The 20,269-nt window shown below is 34.0% G+C and overlaps 5 protein-coding genes and 1 non-coding gene across 6 annotated transcripts; 3 read left to right on the top strand and 3 right to left on the bottom strand.

Moving 5' to 3' along the window:
- Positions 1-1,150: 1,150 nt before the first annotated feature.
- LOC122302761 lies at positions 1,151-2,272 on the top strand. The gene is made up of 2 exons (XM_043114177.1): positions 1,151-1,704; positions 1,954-2,272. Exons 1-2 carry the CDS (start codon positions 1,341-1,343, stop codon positions 1,971-1,973), a joined length of 384 nt encoding a protein of 127 aa, XP_042970111.1. The 5' UTR covers positions 1,151-1,340; the 3' UTR covers positions 1,974-2,272.
- A 2,586-nt stretch (positions 2,273-4,858) lies between these two features.
- LOC122302763 lies at positions 4,859-5,355 on the top strand. The gene has a single exon (XM_043114178.1). It carries the CDS (start codon positions 4,996-4,998, stop codon positions 5,206-5,208), a length of 213 nt encoding a protein of 70 aa, XP_042970112.1. The 5' UTR covers positions 4,859-4,995; the 3' UTR covers positions 5,209-5,355.
- A 4,220-nt stretch (positions 5,356-9,575) lies between these two features.
- LOC122302322 lies at positions 9,576-13,047 on the bottom strand. The gene is made up of 3 exons (XM_043113517.1): positions 12,575-13,047; positions 12,019-12,139; positions 9,576-9,989 (listed from the first exon to the last, which is right to left on the bottom strand). Exons 1-3 carry the CDS (start codon positions 12,976-12,978, stop codon positions 9,747-9,749), a joined length of 768 nt encoding a protein of 255 aa, XP_042969451.1. The 5' UTR covers positions 12,979-13,047; the 3' UTR covers positions 9,576-9,746.
- On the top strand, positions 10,938-11,484 carry LOC122302760. The gene has a single exon (XM_043114176.1). The coding sequence runs from the start codon at positions 11,162-11,164 to the stop codon at positions 11,366-11,368; it is 207 nt and encodes a 68-aa protein (XP_042970110.1). The 5' UTR covers positions 10,938-11,161; the 3' UTR covers positions 11,369-11,484.
- Positions 13,048-14,672: 1,625 nt separating the features above from the next.
- On the bottom strand, positions 14,673-16,137 carry LOC122302759 (nuclear transport factor 2B-like). Its single transcript, XM_043114175.1, has 2 exons — positions 15,790-16,137; positions 14,673-14,993 (listed from the first exon to the last, which is right to left on the bottom strand). Exons 1-2 carry the CDS (start codon positions 16,084-16,086, stop codon positions 14,919-14,921), a joined length of 372 nt encoding a protein of 123 aa, XP_042970109.1. The 5' UTR covers positions 16,087-16,137; the 3' UTR covers positions 14,673-14,918.
- Positions 16,138-16,273: 136 nt separating this feature from the next.
- Positions 16,274-16,355, bottom strand: TRNAS-UGA. The gene has a single exon. It is a non-coding gene; the product is annotated as a tRNA-Ser (tRNA).
- Positions 16,356-20,269: the final 3,914 nt, after the last annotated feature.

The following is a 20,269-nucleotide window of genomic DNA, read 5'->3' as shown; positions in this document are numbered from 1 at the left end:
CCGACCTCCCCTTCCTCTGGCGACCAACTCATGCTCTTCCTGCCACCATCGAAGTTACCCATGCTCTTCATGGTTGGCGCAGGAGAGAGGGCACAGGGGAGGAGGAAAAAAAATTGGGGGGGGGGGGGGAGAGAGAAAGGAAGAGAAAACTAGGAAACGTGGCACATTCCCAATATATCACGTTAGTATGTGAGATTTCTTTGTGTCTAAAGTGTTTTTCAAAAAATTTACATACTAACTGCCCATATTTGGTTATAAAAACGTTGGAAATATTTTGAGAATCTTTGAAGTTTGTTATTGAGAAATGAAAGAGAAAATTTTAATAAAAATATTTTTTAAAATAATCATTATATTTGAGTTTGTAAAAGTGAATAGATAAAATTGAAAAGTTGTTTGAATATAAAATTTTAAGATGATTTCTTGTTTTGAAAATTTGTATTAATTTTTTTTATTTGAATAATAATTAGGTAATAATTAGACTAAAAGTTGAGAATTTGAAATAGAATTTGTTTTTTGTTTTTTTTTTTGGTTTTAAAAATGTTTATTTTGATTTGGAAGAATTTTGAAAAATCCTAATTATACGTTAATAATCTTAAAAATTCTAATAAATCTCGAAAACTTGTGAAAATTTCTAAAAATTTGAAAGAATTTAATACAATATGTTAGATATATTTTATAATAAAAAAATTTATAATATGATCAATATATAAATTTGTTTTGTCACTTGGATACCAATATTTTTCGTAGAGCTTTATTATTCATCATCTTTATATATCACATACTATATTTATTTTTAATTTTTTAATTTTATTTTTCTTAAATTAATTGAATACTTACACTAATAATCCATATACCACATATTTGATAAGAAAAAAAAAATTATATATGATATATAATATGGAAATGATAAATAAAATTTTTATTTAGACAATACTAAGGTGACTAACAAATATAGTATAAATGAGTTTTTTTTTAATTATTTTTAAAAATTATTAATCATTAAGAAAGAATAAAAATATATATATATAAATTCACTACTAGTATTTTTTTAACTGTAAGAAAAAAATAAAAAAAAAATATAAGTAGGCAACATATTTAGTAATAGTTTACTCTTTATTTACCGTAATATACATTTTTATCTTTCATTACTCTGATGATTCTCTCTCTGTTCTGATCCGTGCCACCGGTGCAGTGCTTATCCTCTTGTCTCGATCTTCCCAAATCCTCCTCCCCGTAACATTCTCTCCCCAATCGTCACAGATAAAGTTTTGGGTTTTTGGATTCGTGAATGCTCTGAACAAAGCAAAAATCAAAGCTAGGAATTCCTCCTCCCAAGTACCATGAGAGATCAAGACCCCCAATCCAGGGTTTTCTACGAGCTCTGCTCCATGATCATCCACCTCCTCACATCCCCTCCCCTAGCCCTTCCCTTTCCGACCTTACATTCAGGCGGGCAGTTGGAGGCTTCGTCGTCCAGACAAGCCCCCACCTCGTCTCCCGCCGCTTTCGGCTCGCTTTTTCTCGGGATTTCTGTGGCTCTCATGCTCTTCGGATCGGTCACGTTCTTCATTGGCTTCATACTGATGCCTTTGGTCTTTGGGCTTGTCTTCCTCTTCTACTTCGCTGGGATCGTCTACAATTTGACTGAACTGGGCCGCTCCATTATCTGCCCCGCCGCCTCAGACAAGAATGATTATGTTCCTAGTAAGAGCCTCTACTTCATTTTTTCCATTTCTTTACTTCTTTCATCTTTTTTGCTTTGCTCGCTTATCAAGCCAATCTAGTACAAGAGTTTAAAATTAACATCAACATAAACTCTCATTTAAGGTTACAATTTTAGTCCTAGTGTAGATTATCTGTTTGTTCCATTTAATTGCGTTTGTATTGATTTTATACGGATAACGGTTAGAGAGCCACCCTGTTAACTATTTTTCCGGGTGCTAATTGGACCAGCATGGAGCTATGAAAGTTGAGGCGTACAGCTTGTTGAAGCGTGGGAAAGCCAGAAACCAGTGAGCATTTTTTAGGTTAGCTAGATTGTGAACAACATATTAGTAGGATAATTTTTTTTTCTTTAGCAAAAAACAATGTATCGAAATGTTTATGCTGGCCCTGTCTACTAATGGATCGTACCGACTTGGCTGGGGAGTGCCAAAGTTCTTGCAGTGCATTTTTCATGCTACGTAACTGCAGGGTTTTCGTTTTCGGCCTTTTTGGAGTTGTACTTTTTGGTGTTATTATTCATAAAGAATCTTCAATCTTCATGTGATACTATATTAGTCACTGCAATTGCTAAGTATTCCTCTTTACCCTATTACTCACGAGTTCATCAGGAATGACCTTTAAGAAATTCATTGACTGCCTAACAAGCTATGTGATACCCGATGCTTGATGAAAGGTTTTTTCAGTTTGTGATGGTTTTTGTTCTTTTCTGCAACTAGACGGTTTGAGCATGGCTTTTAATACTGTATTCTAGTTTATAAGAAATGCCCAAGTAGACAAAGTTAAAACCCGGTCACGCGATCAAAGATGTCGAGCATTCAGTTGTACGTTGTACGTTAAGTTTAGCTTTCCTGAACGGTTATATGGCAAGATGCTAACTTGGATTATGTGGTCTGGGTGGATGGGTACACGTCTGCCATTGATGTTAACACTAGGTGCGTTGTAGATGTTAAACTGTAGCATTTGAATGACGGGCGTAGATTTAGGGTGGTGTTTCTGTTGTGGTTGCACATATTGTGCTTGATTGTAAATTTTGAGTGTGTACTTTCTTGCAAATTGGTTTGAAATATTTCCTTATTATTTAGAACCAGTTTAAATTTGTCCAGTTGGAAACATTCTTGTTAAAGAACCCAAATAAACACCACAATTGGCTTTTTTGTGAATTGCAATTGCTGGAAGTATTGTTACTCGTTATTTGTGAACCTATAGAAAGGGTCTTCAAAGTTAAAAGTTTATGTTAGGGTGGGTTTTGGGGGTCTGAACTCTGAAGTGAAAATCGCAGTGTGAATGATTTTGAATTGCATCTCAGTCAATTTTTTCCAGTAGCATAGTTCCATTCAGCTAGAAATGCCCGATTGAATGCCACAATTGCCCACATTTTTTACAGGAGAACAGGTAAGATTTATAAAGTTGAAGCTTTTGGTTGGTTGATGTATTCCTTTTAGAATTTGGTTACCATTGCTTTGTCTGATTGTGGGATCGTGTTTGATTTACGAATACCAGAAAATTTGGCTAACTTTTCGAGACCGTCTGAAATTTCCACGGTCATGAAGTATGCTCTCTCCGCTGTTGTGATGAATGGAATGATTTAAGACTGCAGCGCAAACCTTCTCCGCTGTTGTATTATTATATCAATAATACAACTTTTGCAAACCTTCTTCTCCTCGTCCTCTTCTTCATGTGCTGATAAGACAGCAGCGCAGTTCTTGCTTGATTGCCTGGCCAGCACTAACAAGATAATACAAAGTCGAGCTGCGGGCTATTGATATAATAGGCAGAACCCAAAAAATATTTTCCCAAATTTCAAGCAAAAAGGCATGTAAGATATTTCAGAGATGGTGCTAAGGAGCCACACGAAGTACAACACCATTTCGTTCTAATTAACTACCTTGCTGATGAACAACTTCAGATGAAAGAGAGAAAAAAAATGATACAAAATCAGGAGGAGAAACAAGAGGTGGGTTTACAGATGCATAAAATTATCCGGTGGTGATATGAACACTAATGGCAATGAGGAATATGGTGATGCGTCCGAAGTAGATGATGGTGTGGACTGATATGGATACTCCGCTCGTCTGCATGTTCGCAAATTCCACCGCTCGGCTATTGCCTGGCAGCTGGAACAACAGCCCTGGCGTCAACAGCACCACAGCTATCACCACAGCTATCGCCACTCGAAACGAAGCAAGTACCAATTAAATGAGCAGTGGGGGTAAAGAGATCATTTAATGTTGGTGGGTTCGTAAATAAGAAAGAAAGCCACACGATGAGGACAAAGTGAGAAATTCAAAGATAAAGAGATTCCAGAATCGGCAGATTGACATTGGTTTCGATGCAACACAACTCAACACTGACAGCAATGTAATACAAATCCAGTAGTTCGGCTTCATCTGGCTTCTTTCCTCTCCTAGGACGGCTATGTCTTGCTAAATCAGGGAATGTAGGGTTATGCTACGAAAAAGTTAATAATAAATATATTTTTCGACAATGCAACATATATTAGTATTTTAGTATGGATGGAACACCAAAGCGATGGGCTTGCATATGGGATTTGGACCTGCCTTTTTTTATAGGTTTTTGTTTGATTCTTCAATCTGGGTTTAACTTCCAAAGTCCAACATTATATCAGCCCAATTAGGGTTCCTAATTCTTGGCATCAGCTCACTTCAAAAACCTGTTCGAAGTTCAACTCTGAAGGGTGGCCGACTTGTGGTTTTGGTCCTTACCATATTTCTTTCAAATAATTATCTGCCTGTTTTCACTTGCTGTATTCCCTACATTCCTCAATGCACGCGTTTAGCTCTTTTCTGTAAATACGTAAACCAAACGACGAAGCATTCAAAACACGCGTAGCCTCGACAACACCTTTACACATGCACTGATGCACTTCCTTTCCTAATTTTCTCTTTATGCATGATTTCTTTAATAAAGACTCCACCTTCATCAATCTCTAAAGCAATTGAAAAGAAGCTTGTCGTGAACAATTATTATTTGAAGCTAATGAAAGAAAAGGTCTCTGTTTCCATCTCCGAAAAAGCAAACCCCACTACCATAGCATACCTTTCCTCTCTTTTAAACCCACTCTCTTTTTTCTCTCCAAGTTTAGCATCCCCATCTCCTTCACCACCAAGGAAATTCGTATCATTCGTTTCTCTACATATTAGGCAGTTCACATCCTTGTCTTCTCTCATTCGTACTCTTAGAGAAACCTCCAAGTTTCCAAATCTCCTTTTTCAATTGAAGACAAATTGACATACAGACAGGCAAAGAGAGATGGGTGCTGATTGGGGGCCGGTTGTTGTTGCGGTTATTTTGTTCATCCTCTTCTCACCAGGGCTGCTGTTCCAATTGCCGGCAAGAACAAGGGTGGTGGAGTTCGGAAACATGAGCACAAGTGGGATTGCCATTCTGGTTCATGCTATTATATTCTTTTGCGTACTCACCATATTGGTCATTGCAATTGGTATTCACATACACGTTAATTAATCTAAACTCTGTTCAGCATCCCCAAACTTGTCAGCTTTTTCTTCAACCCCCTGTCTAAACCTCCTCAAGATGGGGTTGTTGTTGTTGTTGTATCTTTTTCTTTGTTGAGTTTTCAAATTTAATATCCCTTCATGTGTTCCTCGTTGATTGTTTTGCTGTTGGTTGGTACGCTTACATCAAATGCAAAGTCCATAAATTCAGTGTCCTCTCAATAAGGTTTTACTGGCAAGAAGTTTTTCTCTAATTTCATTATGCTTCTTCTTTGGGCTTATCTACTAGTGTGACATTTTAAGAAGCTTAGGGCATGATTTATTATGGGATAGCTCAAGTGGTAAAGATCTGGGGCTTGGGGGTATACTCCCCTCAGTCTAAAGTTCAAAAATTTTATAAGTGTAAACAATCTCTAAAGATCATTGGATTGAAAAATCTTTTTCTTAAATTATCCGATATTTATTTATAAAAAACTCCTTATCAAAGGCCTTGCACCCCCGAGATTAGTCGGCACGGCTGTTCCTAAATATCCAATACCAATAAAAAAAATTTATTATCTTCAAACGTAATTCATCCGTCAATTATTTTTCAATTTGAAGAGAGAGAGACAAGAAGTTAGTGATCTCTATTGACCATCATAATCAGCTATCACGTCACTAAAAAGATAGAAGGCAAGTTAGTCTAAACTTGTCTGGAAAATCGTGTAAAGCACCGGCAAATATTGTAAGCACAGGAAACTCAACCTTGGATTCAATAAAGAGGATGTAGCACGAGTTCGTCCTGAGAAAGAACAAAATATATATATATTTTTACATTCATTTTTTTAAACAAAATTTCACAATATCACTAAAAAAAACATTTTCTTAATTACTAAGTTTAAAAAAAAAAAAAAAATTAGTCGAGACCCAACCAAGCATAGCATTTTTGTTCAGTAAATAGCACACCTAAGGGTCGTATGGCCTATTTTTAAATGTGTTCTGAATATAACACACATCTCGGCAATTGATTGAATATATTAACTTTTATTTTGAAGTTTTGTTCTATAAATTAGTGCTCTACCTCTAAAGGTTTTGCTTACATATTTCTAAGTGATTAAATCTACAAAATAAAAATTGATCAAATATGATCAATAGCCATAAGGTCCAATCCAATGAGTTAAATCAATCCATAGTATAAGGTATCCATTAACGTGATGCTCATAATCTAACGCTATAAGATAAACAATTTCTAGAACTAGAGCTTTTGATGCGAAGAAATTCTATAATTCCTATCCAAAGTGTGATAGGTGATCGATATTTGTATTACTTACTCTTAGAGAGAGAGAGAGAGAGAGATTGTTTTGTACAATAAAAAAAGGAAAAATATTTTACCCAGTCAGACTGTTCAAGTCCTCAAAACAGCTCCCAATTATATGCTACCACGTAGCACATCCATCGGATTAAGAATGTAACCACACAACACAATCACAAACCTAGATCGCTCACCCCTCTCTCCTCTCTGCAAATTCCCTCACCCCTCTCCATTCGTGAGTAGCTCTCCCATCTGCAAATCGATATACCTCTTTTTCACTATCGTTTTCAGGTGTAGATCTGAAGCAATATACTGAATGTGTTGCGGAGTGAAATGGGAATTTCTAAAAGAATATATGTTGTAAATATTTTTACTATATTTAATGTATAAATTTTAAAACAAGTAGAAAGATTTTCATCCAAAAAAGAAAAAGAAAAATTGAAAGAAAATCAGTGATTTTGTTTCTTTTTCGATCGCAGGATAAGTATCACTCATTCTTCTTGCTTTATTTCTTCGTATATTACCATAAGGCCATAGCAAGTAGGTCCATCTAAAAGATATACGGATGCTTTTTTTCCTAATTTTCCAGCCTTATCAATGCTTTAGATGTTTGTCGTCGACAACAACTTCTTCTAGTTAGGAATAAAGGTCAATGGTAGCCTGACGCCGGACTGGGTGAGTCAGCGACAGATTGGCTAGATGTCGGATTGGGTGATCATCTGCTGGTGCTGTCAATGGGTGAAACCAGCCAGTGTCCGTGAGAAGCATTTTTTTTTTTTTTTTTAAAAAAAAAATGCTATTTTTCTTTATAAGCAACTCATACCACTAAAATTATCAATTTACAAACTATCAGCCTTTTATAATTTAGAATGTTAATATAAATAATCGTTAAAATAAAAATACACGTGACACAAAGTACGAGAACCCAAACTACGATGAGAAAGTAAATTATTTTGAGATGCGAATCTGATAATTACATCCAAATTTATTATTCCAGGTCGAGGCTGTGCGCGATGTAAATTATCCTTTTGAGATGATAAAACCTAAACCATTGGATTATTTAAAAGAATAATAATAGAGATTTTACTCGCTTCCTACTGAAATCGAACTCATGCTACGAAGCCAAGATGCATAATAATGAACAGCAGAAATCTAATTACCGAATCATGACAGACGACAGATCTGTGTTTTTTGTATATCCTATTGACTAAGTATCACATGTATCATAGAAAGAAATAAAACACATACAGATCTGGAACAGAAACCGAAACCTAGAGAAGCAGAGACAAAATCCGGGATTAGCCAGTGTAGATGTGGACGCGGACGACCAAGATGAGGACAGCGTAGATAGCAAAGAAGATAAAAGTATGGATAGCTATGGCCTTGCCGTTGGTCTTCAAGCTGCCGAACTCCAGCTGTCGGTTGTGTCCCGGTAGCTGAAAGAGAAGCCCAGGCGTGAGCAGCACGAACAGTACGACGCCGATCACTACGGGAGCCCAGTCCGCCATTTCTTTCTCAGAAAAAACCAGGCGTCAGAGAAGTGAGATGTGCTTGTCGGTAGGGAAGGATATGGATAGTCTGACTGTCTCGAGCAATAAGGGAAGTAAGCGTTTCCTTAATTAATTAATTGATATATATATATGATGTTTGAGCCTTGGCAAGGTAGTAGCCAGCCACCTAGCTTTAAGGAGACGCAATGGGAATGTCGAAGAAGTTAAAAATCAATGAGAATGCTCATTGGTTTAGGGCAATGCAAAGTCATAATTTGCATAATGGAAAAGGCTACGGATCCTGGAGCTGCCGCTCCTCTTTTTTCCTTTTTTATTTTTATTTTTACTTAATGATGATTAAGAAAATATTATTTAATAATATTATGAATTCTTTTTTTAAATATTTAAAAATATGAAAAAATAATGTTAAAATTTTTTTTTAAATAGCTAGTAAGAACTCCCACCGGTCGGCATAGACCCATGCTTTCCTTAATATCACCTAATTTTACATTTAATTATTTCACTTAAAATTTATTTTTATTTTAATTTATCTATATATTAGTCAAAATAAAAATAAGATATTAATATTTTAATGAGAATAGTATATAAACAGTAAAATAGTAAATATACAGTACAAAACAATAAGTTAATAATATAAAACAGTACAAAATAGTAAATAAATAGTTGCTATCCAAACAATAGATTACACCCTTTTATCAAATCTCTTCTATCGTCTTAATATTTAAACACATATTTTTTTATAAATTATTTCATCTAATTTTAATTTAAAAATTTTACTATTATTCAAAATATCTCATCTCATTTTATTTCATTCCATTTAAATGATACTTTTTCTCATAATTTGATAAAACTTTTAGGGTTTTGCTTAAAATAATGTCTACATCTGGATCTCCATTTTAGAAAAAGTATTTATAAAATGTACAGTGATTCTCTATATTTAAAAAATTACTGTAAATCTCCATATTATTTTTTATTAATATTTTATTCTAATTATTTAGACTTTCTATTATATTTATATTTATTATAATTTTAAATAATAATTTTAAAAATAATTTAAATAATTACGAAAATATAAAAAAAATGAATTATAAAAATATTATCATACCCACAAAAAATAATTTAAATTTTTGTTTAAAATATTTACTAGAGTAATAATTCAAAAAATAAGAAAAAAATATTGAGTAGTTAAATTTGTAAATAGAAATGAAAGAAAAAAGGAATAAAGAAAGAATATAAAAATATTATTTTAATAGAATAGAGAAATGATAGAAAATTAAATGTAGGAAGTTTTTAAAAGATGAGTAAAATTTAAAATATATTTTTTAACTAAATTATAAAATTTTTTATGAAAAATAGGGCGTGAATGTCCTAAGGGTCGTTAAATTACCCATTCACATGCTATTACCTTTTATAATTTAGAATCTTAATATAAATTATCGTTAAAATAAAAATAAACGTTACACAAAGTTCGAGAACCCAAACTACGATGAGAAAGTAAATCATTATTTTAAGATGCGAATCTGATGTAAATCTGTATATAATCGAACTACAAAAATGCATACTACGAAGCCAAGATGCATAATAAACAGCAGAAATCTAATTACCGAATCATGACAGACAGATCTGTGTTTTTTGTATATCCTACTGCCGAAGTATCACATGAATCATAGAAATAAAAAAAAAAAACGCATACACAGATCTAGAACAGAAACCGAAACCCTAGAGAGGCAGAGACAAAAACCGGGATTAGCCAGTGTAAATGTGGACGCGGACGGCCAAGATGAGGACAGCGTAGATGGTAAAGAAGATAAGAGTATGGATAGCTACGGCCTTGCCGTTGGTCTTCAAGCTGCCGAACTCCAGCTGTCGGTTGTGTCCCGGTAGCTGAAAGAGAAGCCCCGGCGTTAGCAGCACGAACAGTACGACGCCGATCAATACGGGAGCCCAGTCCGCCATTTCTTTCTCAGAAAAAACCAAAAGAAACAGGCGTCAGAGTAGTGAGGTGTGCGTGTCGGTGAGGAAGGATAGGAATAGTCTGAGCAACAAGGGCAGTACTAAGCGTTTCCCTTCCTTGATTAATTGATATGATGTTCGAGTCTTGGCAGCTAGCTTTAAGGCGACGCAATGGGAATGTCGAGGAAGTAAAATGAAATGAAATTGCTTTTCTTTTCTATTCTTTTTATTTACACAGAATGTATGGTAACAGCGTTCCGATTACTTCGGATAATTCGGTGACATTCGGTAAAGAATATTTTTTTTTTAATAAATGCATTCAAATAATTTTAAAAAAAAAATCTCTAAATTTAATTATTCTTAGAAATTGTTGCACCAAGAAAATTCGAATCTTAAATACGAGGCAGCATACATCTTTATCACTTGAGAACCTTTTAAAAATAAAGTGATTTTCAGTCTTCAAAGAGTCCCTCTCGCTTTGTTAATTTGGAATAGTTTTGGAAGATTTTTGTAAGCAGATGAGGTGATAGACTTTGGTGAGTGGGTGAGGGTGCGATCCTTATTCGATCATATATTTCATTGTCTTATAGTGGTGAGTTTCTTTAAAAAAAAAAATATTAAAAATATAAATTGGATTGTTGCCAGTAATTCTTCTTTTTTATGGATAGCCCATTCAGACCGACCTTAGCCCAACCCATTTAGGATTGGGGGCAAAAATGGTTCTTTATCTGCCAGCCCACCGAAAGACACTTCACGGCCCCACCTAGACTTGCAAGTTTCCACTTTTAGTAGGGAGAGGCAATGGTCCCACTTCCTTCTTTCAAGCTATTATTTTTGACCAATCCTCTCCTAGCACTAGTATTCTTTTTTTCTAAAGTGATGGAGCATTATCCAACCCCATACGTTATTTAAATTTTAGTCCTGCAATTGATTGCCAACTGCATGTTTATGATTCCTCTATACTCCTCGTGGCTTTGACCACAATAGAAAAATGATGCTCTTTACCCAACAATGCAACAAAACTTTAAAAAAATAAAAAAACCAGAAAAGAAAGGTAAAGAGAGTGGTTGATGATTCTGTTCTTGCTTTAAGGGATTCTGTTCGATCCCCATCCTAAGGTCTTCAATTCATAATAAAAGGGCATGCTTGCTTGATTCTTCTTCTACTGTTGGAAACTAATTTTTTGGGTAAACTGTTGAAGTTTTAGAATGAAGGATTGGGCTGCTCCCCTCATAAGTGCGGCGCTGTTTGCACTTCTGTCACCAGGAACACTCTTTCAAATGCCCGGAAAGAATCGCCCACTTGATTTTATGAACATGAAGACTAGTATTGCTTCCATGTTTGTGCACGCAGTTCTCTACGCTTTGCTTCTTATTCTGTTTCTTGTTGTTCTCAACATTCACCTCTACGTCTAGGAAGCAATTAGGTTGCTAGATAGGACAAAAACTATGTTCCTCATCTCTTTATTTTGCTGCTCTTGATCGATGTAAGCCCTCGGGAAATCAGAAATGAAGAGGTTGTATAACAATCATTCGCATGTCCCCTCTAACTTTCGGCTTAGATTTTCAAGCTAATCTTCTTCTTCTTCTTTTTGATGCGAAAGAAATTTGTTTTGACATGCGTATCTGACCCGGTAATATTGTTTCTTGATCCAGCAACTTAAATTGCAAGATGCGGGAAGGCAAACGACGGTAAAATTATGACAAATATCCTAGGTTACTTATGTTCTGTTTCACAAGCGCATAAACAGAGCGTGTTTTGCCTATTCTTTGAATGTAATGTGGCTAGAAAGTTTAGACAGAACATGTTGAAAGTTGACAAATAAGCCTCAAACCCAAGGGTCAAAAAAACTAATCCCACACTATTACTTTTATGCTTGTTTTCACTATATGCGCTTGTCTCCATACTAATCCTAATAACTACAAGAGAAAATAAACACTGGTTCAAGCACAGAGACCATGGGAATGAAAGCTGTATTACCCATTGCTCTTACAATATTTTAACCTCCTTGTCAATCTCTCTCGCTAACTACACTAATACGTGACGACAACATAAACTGGCTAACCGAATTATAGTAACGTATAGATTTCAAATTGGCCCGTGAAGCAAAGAGATTCAAGTGTACCCTATGATCATCGGAGTTTTCCGTCAGAACTTGTCGTGCAGATCCATCCTGACTGCCCCAACTACATCAACACTGTTGAAAATATGAAAATTGCATCCTCAAGCCAAACTTTAGTCATGCTAGACACTGGACTTAACAAACTAAAAGATTGGCAACCCATGTGTATTGAATCAAGAGAATTACTTGCTGTGATAATAAGTAGAAATGAAATTATCTATGCCTAGTTGCCTATCATCCTATGTATTCACTCAGTAGTAGAATTTTGATCCGAGAGTAATCAAGAATCATGCATTCAAACCAGTCAAACCATTTGTCATTAATAGGCAGAATCAAGGGAAATCTGGTTAAGTACAAGTAATCCTAGTTATGACTAAAGTTGTATGATTTAAAAACACAGAGAATACAGATGACTTGATGACAAACAATAGAGAAGCACAGAACATTTCTACTAACTCGGGAACTTGCAGGTATGGGTGGAACTTATTCTGGAAGTAGCTATGACTCTTGGCCCATGAACACATGGACACCAACGGCTAACAAGAAGATGCATATTAGAGCAAAATAGAGGATGGAATGAACCAGAATGGAAACTCCGCTCGTCTGGAAGTTGCCGAATTCCACGAGCTGGTGGTTTCCCGGTATCTGAATCAGCAACCCCGGCGTGAGCAGTATGAAGAGCACCACGGCCACACACACTGGCCCCCAATCTGACATCTTTGCCGTTATTGCTCTTTTTCTACACAGTCCCTCTACACTCTTTACCTTATCTCTATCAAAGTCCACTACTTGTGGCAATGGAATTGAAAAGGAAAGGATGATTATAAAGGTGAGGTTTCGCTTAAGGAGGAAGGGACAAAGGAGTTGATGACTAGGAAAAGTGAAGTTCAGAGAATTAATCATTTCGGATACACATTTTACATCTCATATCATAATCATATGCACAAGGGTCGAAGGAAACTTCCGACGTCGTACCAGTATATTTGTCCCCCTGCAACTGCAAGGCGCCAGACTGCCTCTACAATCTATTAAATAAAATAACCGATAATGTGAAAACTATTATTTCGACACAAAACTTAGACAAGTTAATGTATTAAAGGGGACTCGATCATAAAAGACGTCTTCACCTTTTCTTTTCTGAAGTTTCTCGCCTCCCATAAGAACAAGAGTGGGTAAATAATGTAATATTATTGGACCACGCCTTTGTTTATAACGTTACGGAATGTATATAATGTTCTATGTATGGGGTTCTTTTGAAGACTTCCCTAAATGTTTATCATGCTGATATTATAATCTCGCATCTCAAAAGCACTTTTTAATTGCTCATAAGTAAAGTATTCTGGTGGTGGCATTCATTGATATCCACATGATCATCCCACCATCACCATAAGTTAAAGCGATTTGAAGTAGCACCAAATTACGAGTGGGTTGCGCTGTCACAACACGACTAGGAGCCTGCTTTGTTAGTGATCTTTTTTTTGATAGATATGCTTTGTTAGTGATCTTCATCTTGGTAATCTGAAATGTGGATATTATGTCTACAAGCTGGATTTGGTTTGTAACGTATTCAATGCAATTTACCTCAGTTCTCACACGCTTCAAATTCCGAACCATTCAGATTCTGATTTGCGATCTCCTAGAATAAGGTGCTTGAAGGCACATTCTAGACACTTTCTCCACGTATAACTTGGTTATAAGTGTGTCCACAATACTGTTCCACATTATCGCTCTAAAAACAGGTCTATAGAGTGCAATGTTAAATATTCCCTAACATCAATGGGTTTTACGTGGATTGGCAGCTCACTTCCGACAAACTTTGCTATGACTTGTTAAATGTAAACATCCTAATCCTCTGAAGAATGATCCCTCTCCATCTCATAGCATCTGTCCCATTCACCCCATAATAGAGCAACAACCACTGAGCACTAATAATAAAGGCAAAATACACCAAACAAAATGTTATGCAGGCTTAACATGGAAAGCATATATCGAACAATGTAATAAGCCAATCATCTCCCCTTCCACCTTGATGAAAGATATGCATAATCTCCATTTGTGTATCCGATGTAAATCCAACCTAAACCACCTAACAATACCAGATGACATAGATGGTGTGTAACCTTAATCACCTTATCAAATATAGGCCCACTGATGGTATACTTAATGTATTTTTTATTTTATTTTTGGTTCTTTATATGATTTATGCTTAATGTAAGGCCAACACTAATCACATCTTGGGAATAACATCCAGTTAGGAAATAAAATCCATCAAATTTCCCATAAGCATCATGGCATATCTAAAATACATCCATGAAACAGAACCCAATTAGAATCCAAAAAGTTGCCTGAGACCATCATGGCATAGGCGAAAGAGAGCAAGGTGGGAATACCGTGGGATAGGTCCGAAAGTATGGAAATAGACATTAAATAAAGAAACATTGTTGGAAACACCAACCATATTGACTAACCCTAGAAAATGATTAGTATCCCACCTTATCCAAGCATGAAAATATGAATCTTTCCCCAGCTAATGCTAGCAAGGATAATGAAGTATAGAAATCATTTAAAAAAAAAACAAAAAAACAAAACAAAATGTGTGTTGCAACTCATTCTTATAGATTTGAAACAAGGAGACTACTTTATATCAAAGGATAGCAGACTTTCAAACGAACAAACATAAAGAAACAAGCAGCCAAACATAGAAAAAGTTAGAGTAACCCTTCCAAAAGCACAAAAACAAAATCTGGTTTTAACTTTCGATGTTCAATTCAAACATTAAAAAAAAAAAAAAAAAAAAAAAAAAAAGAGTTCTCTGTCAAATTCCTGAATTGTCTTAACACTCCTCATGAATAATTCAGGCGAAAAATGTCATTCAACACGTAAAAGCTCCCCTGTGGTGTTGGTATCAGGTGGAACATCTACACAAAATGATGCGTGAAAAAGTTAGAAGGAAAGAAATACATGAGAGACAGAAACAATCACAAATCAGGAAAAATGACATATGAAAGAGACTTAGGAAAGCAAGAATTACACAGGAGACTAGAATGTAGTAAACTAGAATATATTCACTAACAAGAGATCGATTCCTCCTTCAAACACCATGTTCTAGAGGAACTATGTTGGAAAAACCATTCCTAAATTCTCCCATTTCCAAAAATACCAGAGGTTGGTAACCAGCTTTCAGCAAAACTCTCTCCCTTAAAAAAGTTTTACATTGCAAATATAAATCCAACTCACCAGATATACTACAATCTAGTGTAAGTTAAAAGTCTAGCCGTTGACTTGGCATAAAAACTCATTTATTCCTTACCCAGGTAAATACAACTTACGAGACAATAACTGCGGGGAGAAGAACACTAGGGAAGTGTTCTGGAGAGACCTTGATATAATATGTTGAACACTAACACGTGCAGTCATGACGTAAAACAATCAAAAACATATAGTTCATCAAAGAGAATACAGAGAAGCAGATTAATTCCATGTTCGCGAGGACTTACGATGAAGTAATGATAAAAACATGCTCCCATGTCAAAGCAATCAAAAGTTTGATTACCAAGCACCCTATATTGTGCAGAAACTATAAATCGATGGCTATGCCTTCGGCAACAAGAATTAACTATATACTTCTTGATGGTGAAATGCCCAGAGATAAGGAGGCAGATGATTGAAAAGCGGCAAACCTATTGGTGGTTTATTAGGCGTTTGAAGAAATACCTGACTGAACTTGAGCGCGTGCTGCTCGCCTACGAGCTGAAGATGGCCGCTGACGAAGACGAGCATGCCGCCAGCAGGGCCGGAGGGCTGACAGTCTACGGTGGTGATGGCATGCTTACACTGCTGGAAGGGGAGGCTGGTGAGCTTGGCTACAATGTTCTGCGCGCCCTGGATTTTCTGGCCCTCGAAGGTCAGCATGGACCCATCCTGGTACAGGTTCGCCAGCGCCGCTCGGTTCGAATCGAACGTTGAGTAGTAGTGCTCCACGAACGCCTTTGCCACATCGTCTGGGTTCATTTTCCTTCTCTCTCTCTCTCTCTCTCTCTCTCTTCCTGCGTCGTCTGGATCTCTTTTGTAGTAGTCGGGGATCTTGATGAGTCGTCTGATGAAAACAAAATTTGTTTTGAATGAATGGTGGCCGTCTGATTAGGGGGCATCAAAAACATGAAAAAAAAAAAAGAAGAAAAAGAAAAAGGGCCCAAAACGTCGACAGCAGGGTTCGAACCTGCGCGGGCGTAGCCCAACAGATTTCAAGTCTGTCTCCTTAACCACTCGGACATATCGACGCATGTGCACTTCGGATATGCAATTAAATTTTGATTCCTCACCATTCGAATCAGTACTTAATCTGCCACATCACTAGCTGTATTAATATAAATTAAATTCGATATCTAAGATCGTTTGATTATACAAATAAAATAAATTTTTTTAAATAATAATAAATAAAATATTATTATAATATAATTTTTTAATATTAATTTTATATTAAAATTTAAAAATATTAAATTATTTAATGAAGAGTTAAAATAGAATAAAATAAAATTTATAGTTTTGATTAACCAAACGGGATTTTCTTACCTTCAAATGTGTTGCATCAATATTTAATAGAATTGAAATCAATAAATACACGAGCACACGTGTTTGATAATTAATACAACTGTTTTGGATAGACGTTCCCCGTCGATGATGGCAACATTCTATTACGAAAAAATTTAGTTGTTTATGTAGTAATACGTGCATATATTTAATATAATTAATTAAAAAATAAATTTTATTAAAATTAATATTAATTTAAATTTTAAATATAAAGATATTAATATTAATACGTAAATTCGCTTGTACATAATATTAATAATATTAATAATATTATATACAGTCTTTAAGTGTATAATTTTTCCGACATTAATCATACATAATAATAAAATTAGGTACTCTAGTTTTAATTTTATTTTTTACGTTCTTTCCTTTTCACCATCCTATATTTGTGGAATTGTTTAGATTCATGTTATTAACCGCTACAATAATAATAATTTGAAGAAATGCGATATACATCTATTTTATGGAGATGAGATAGGAGTACAATGATGTACTTGATGCAACACACAAGGCACAAGAGTGCCCAATAAAGTCTAATGACTAGTGATCAAGATATTACTATATATTCGAGTAATATTATATACAGTCATTTTTATGTATTTTTTGTGTACTCAATTGATATATTTAGTAAAATTAATTTTTTTAATACGTAATAAATCACATTAATAAAGTGTGTAAAATAGTATGTAAAAATGATTACACATAAAATTTTTATATGTAACCTATCAAATGAAGTAAAATTGTTGTAAACATGATCGATTCTATTTTATGCAAACTAATTCTCGAAATTAATCACCCAAATCTTCTCGCGCAACATTATTGATAAGACTTCTTTCAGCATTTTAGGCTAACTCATCAAATTGAAGATTAATTAGTTAGTAACATTAAAAATTGTATCAATATTTCAATTGAGTAATGATATTCGTATAATTTTTTTACTAACTATTTATAATTTATATAATCATATTTTAAAATGAAAAATATTTTTATAAAATATCGTTACTTAAAATAAAAATAAAAACTTATTTTAAAACATAATTATATAAAAAATTTAAAAAAAAAAATAATGTGCGTCCAATAGATTTTTTAAAGTCTTGAGGGACGCTGTCATTAGCCAATGTTGTCTCTCACTTTTTGGTCGTAGATGCCATCATTTGGGGCAAAGCTAGGTGGCCCCGTCTGTGTCTCGTGCTCCAATTGGTACAGAATCCCCATCCCGGCAACTTCAATGACTTGGAAATTCAACTTCATGTCTGCCATGGAAATATTGGTAAAGTGTACCCAATAACAATTTCACGTTGTTTATGCTGCAACCTGAAAGCTGGATCGGGGAACAGAGTAATCATGGAGGATGTCTTGCAGTTGCCACCCACTTGCATGTGACCTATTCCTGTTCTTTAGTCTTCTTTTGCTTCCTTTTTTTTCTCTTACCTTTTATTTTTGGGGGGTCGGGTGGGGAATTGTTGCCTTGTTCACTCAGTTTTACGAGTGGGGTAGGCTCTTAAGATTGCAGGAAATGGAGCAGCCATGCATGCTTACAGCATGGTCAGGAATAGGTTGTCACCGACAGAGCAAATCAATATGTTTCAACTTCATACAAGATCTAAGACATGATGATCTTAGAGTTAGATTTTTAAAAGAGATGTTATATTTAGTCATTTTTACATATTTTTTATGCACTTTATTGATATGATTGATCAAAATAATTATTTTATATTAAAAAAAGTGATGTAGCCAATCACATTAATTGAATGCACAAAAAATATGTAAATGTAACTGCACATAGAGTTTTTATTTTTTTAAAATGCATGTAGAGAACGGGATAAATTTTCAGTTTTCTTGGAGCTTTTGTCTCCTCCATGTTTGTCCCTCGATAGTGTTGGATAGGTATTTGTAATGAAAAATGATATTTGTAGTTATAAAAGATATAAATATCGTGTATTTTTATTAAATAAATAAATAAATATGAGATTCATATGAAAGAATTAATTTTTAATAATAAACCATAATTTTTTTTAAAAAGATGCAAGACATTTACATAACACATGACGGTATCTCTTACTTATCTGCAATTTCTTTCTTGATGAACAAAGCTTTATTATTTATGACCCAACATTAACCCTATTAAAGACACCACAGCGAAGTTTGCAATTTTTTATGACCAGGGTTCAATAATCAATTCAAACCACATTGATATACTTTATTTTATATTAATATAAAAAAAAGGATACAAAATGTCTTACCTTAAATTTTTTAAATAAGCAGTGGCTGTGGTGAGAGATTTAAAAAATGCGATACAACAGTCTGAAATATTTAAATGATAAAATTTATCCATCTGGTAGTTTTACATCAAAGTACTTCTAAATAAAGAAAAAATAAAAAATTAAGTTTCAACAAAATCATCAAAATGATGTTTTTTGTCAAAAGTACTTCAGAAAAAATAGTCCATATTTTATGATACCATATACATTACAAAATGATCCTTAACATTTTAACACAATGACAATTTTGCTCATCTATAATTTTCATTATTCTCGTATAATCTACTAAAGACTTTGCCCATCAATATTTTCACTCTTCTCCTATCACTTATCCATCGTTGAAGAGATTTTATTTTTCATTATAATTACTAAAAAATCTATTATACTATTTTTATTATTATTTTATTATAATATATATATTTTATCAAGTATATGCCTTTTTATGTCATTTTTATCTCAATAAGTGATTTTTTAATTTATTTACAAACAAATCTAATACGTTTGAAAGTACTTTAGACATACGGATCTCAAATAATAAATAATTTTTTAATAATAGAGCTTAACGTATTAAGCTTTAAGCTATAAGTCTTAAGTTAAAAGTAATATTTTCCATCACAATCCTAAACATATACTCAGGGCCTATTTGAGGTTGTGTTAAGAGTCTTAAAAAGTGTTTAAATATTCTTAAAAACTCTTTAATGAAAAAATTAGGTCATTTGAGTGTTATATGTTAAAGTACTTTTAATCTCAAATAAGCTAAAAATTAAGTTTGCTGTTTTTTCTCAAACGTGCTTTTCCAAATAATGAGGAACGTAATTCAAATTTTAAAAAGACTGTCAATTGATGAAATATCTATATAACTTTAAGATAATTACAACTTTCAAATTTTTAAAAATATGATCATAATTTTTAAAAATTCAAATAATCGTCATTTCTACTTTAGAAATTATTTTTTTAATTTGTTTCAAAACAAATGTAATATGTTTGAAAGTGTTTTAAATATATGGTTATTAAACAGTAAATAAATTTTTAATAGTATTATTATTTAAATTATAAGTTATATTTTTTATCGCAATCCTAAACATGTACTTAAGCTTCTTACCAAATTAATGTTTGGTAAACTTTTTATATTGTAGAGGACAAAGTTCACAAAAAATGGACAAAAGCACTATTATTAGGTATTTTTTTAAATAAATCTCTTATAATATTAAGGACTTAAGTTGAGATAATTACGATGTTAATATAGAATTTAGAGAGATACCTCACAAATACGGAATGCTTTTCTGGATCCCAAAATCACAACCTGGATGTAGATTTTGCCATCACAATTCACAAACAAAAAT

This window comes from Carya illinoinensis, chromosome 3, assembly GCF_018687715.1.
Source record: "Carya illinoinensis cultivar Pawnee chromosome 3, C.illinoinensisPawnee_v1, whole genome shotgun sequence".
NCBI classification, from domain to species: domain Eukaryota; kingdom Viridiplantae; phylum Streptophyta; class Magnoliopsida; order Fagales; family Juglandaceae; genus Carya; species Carya illinoinensis.
The sequence above is the reverse complement of the archived record's forward strand: the minus strand, read 5'-3'. Positions and strand labels throughout refer to the sequence as shown.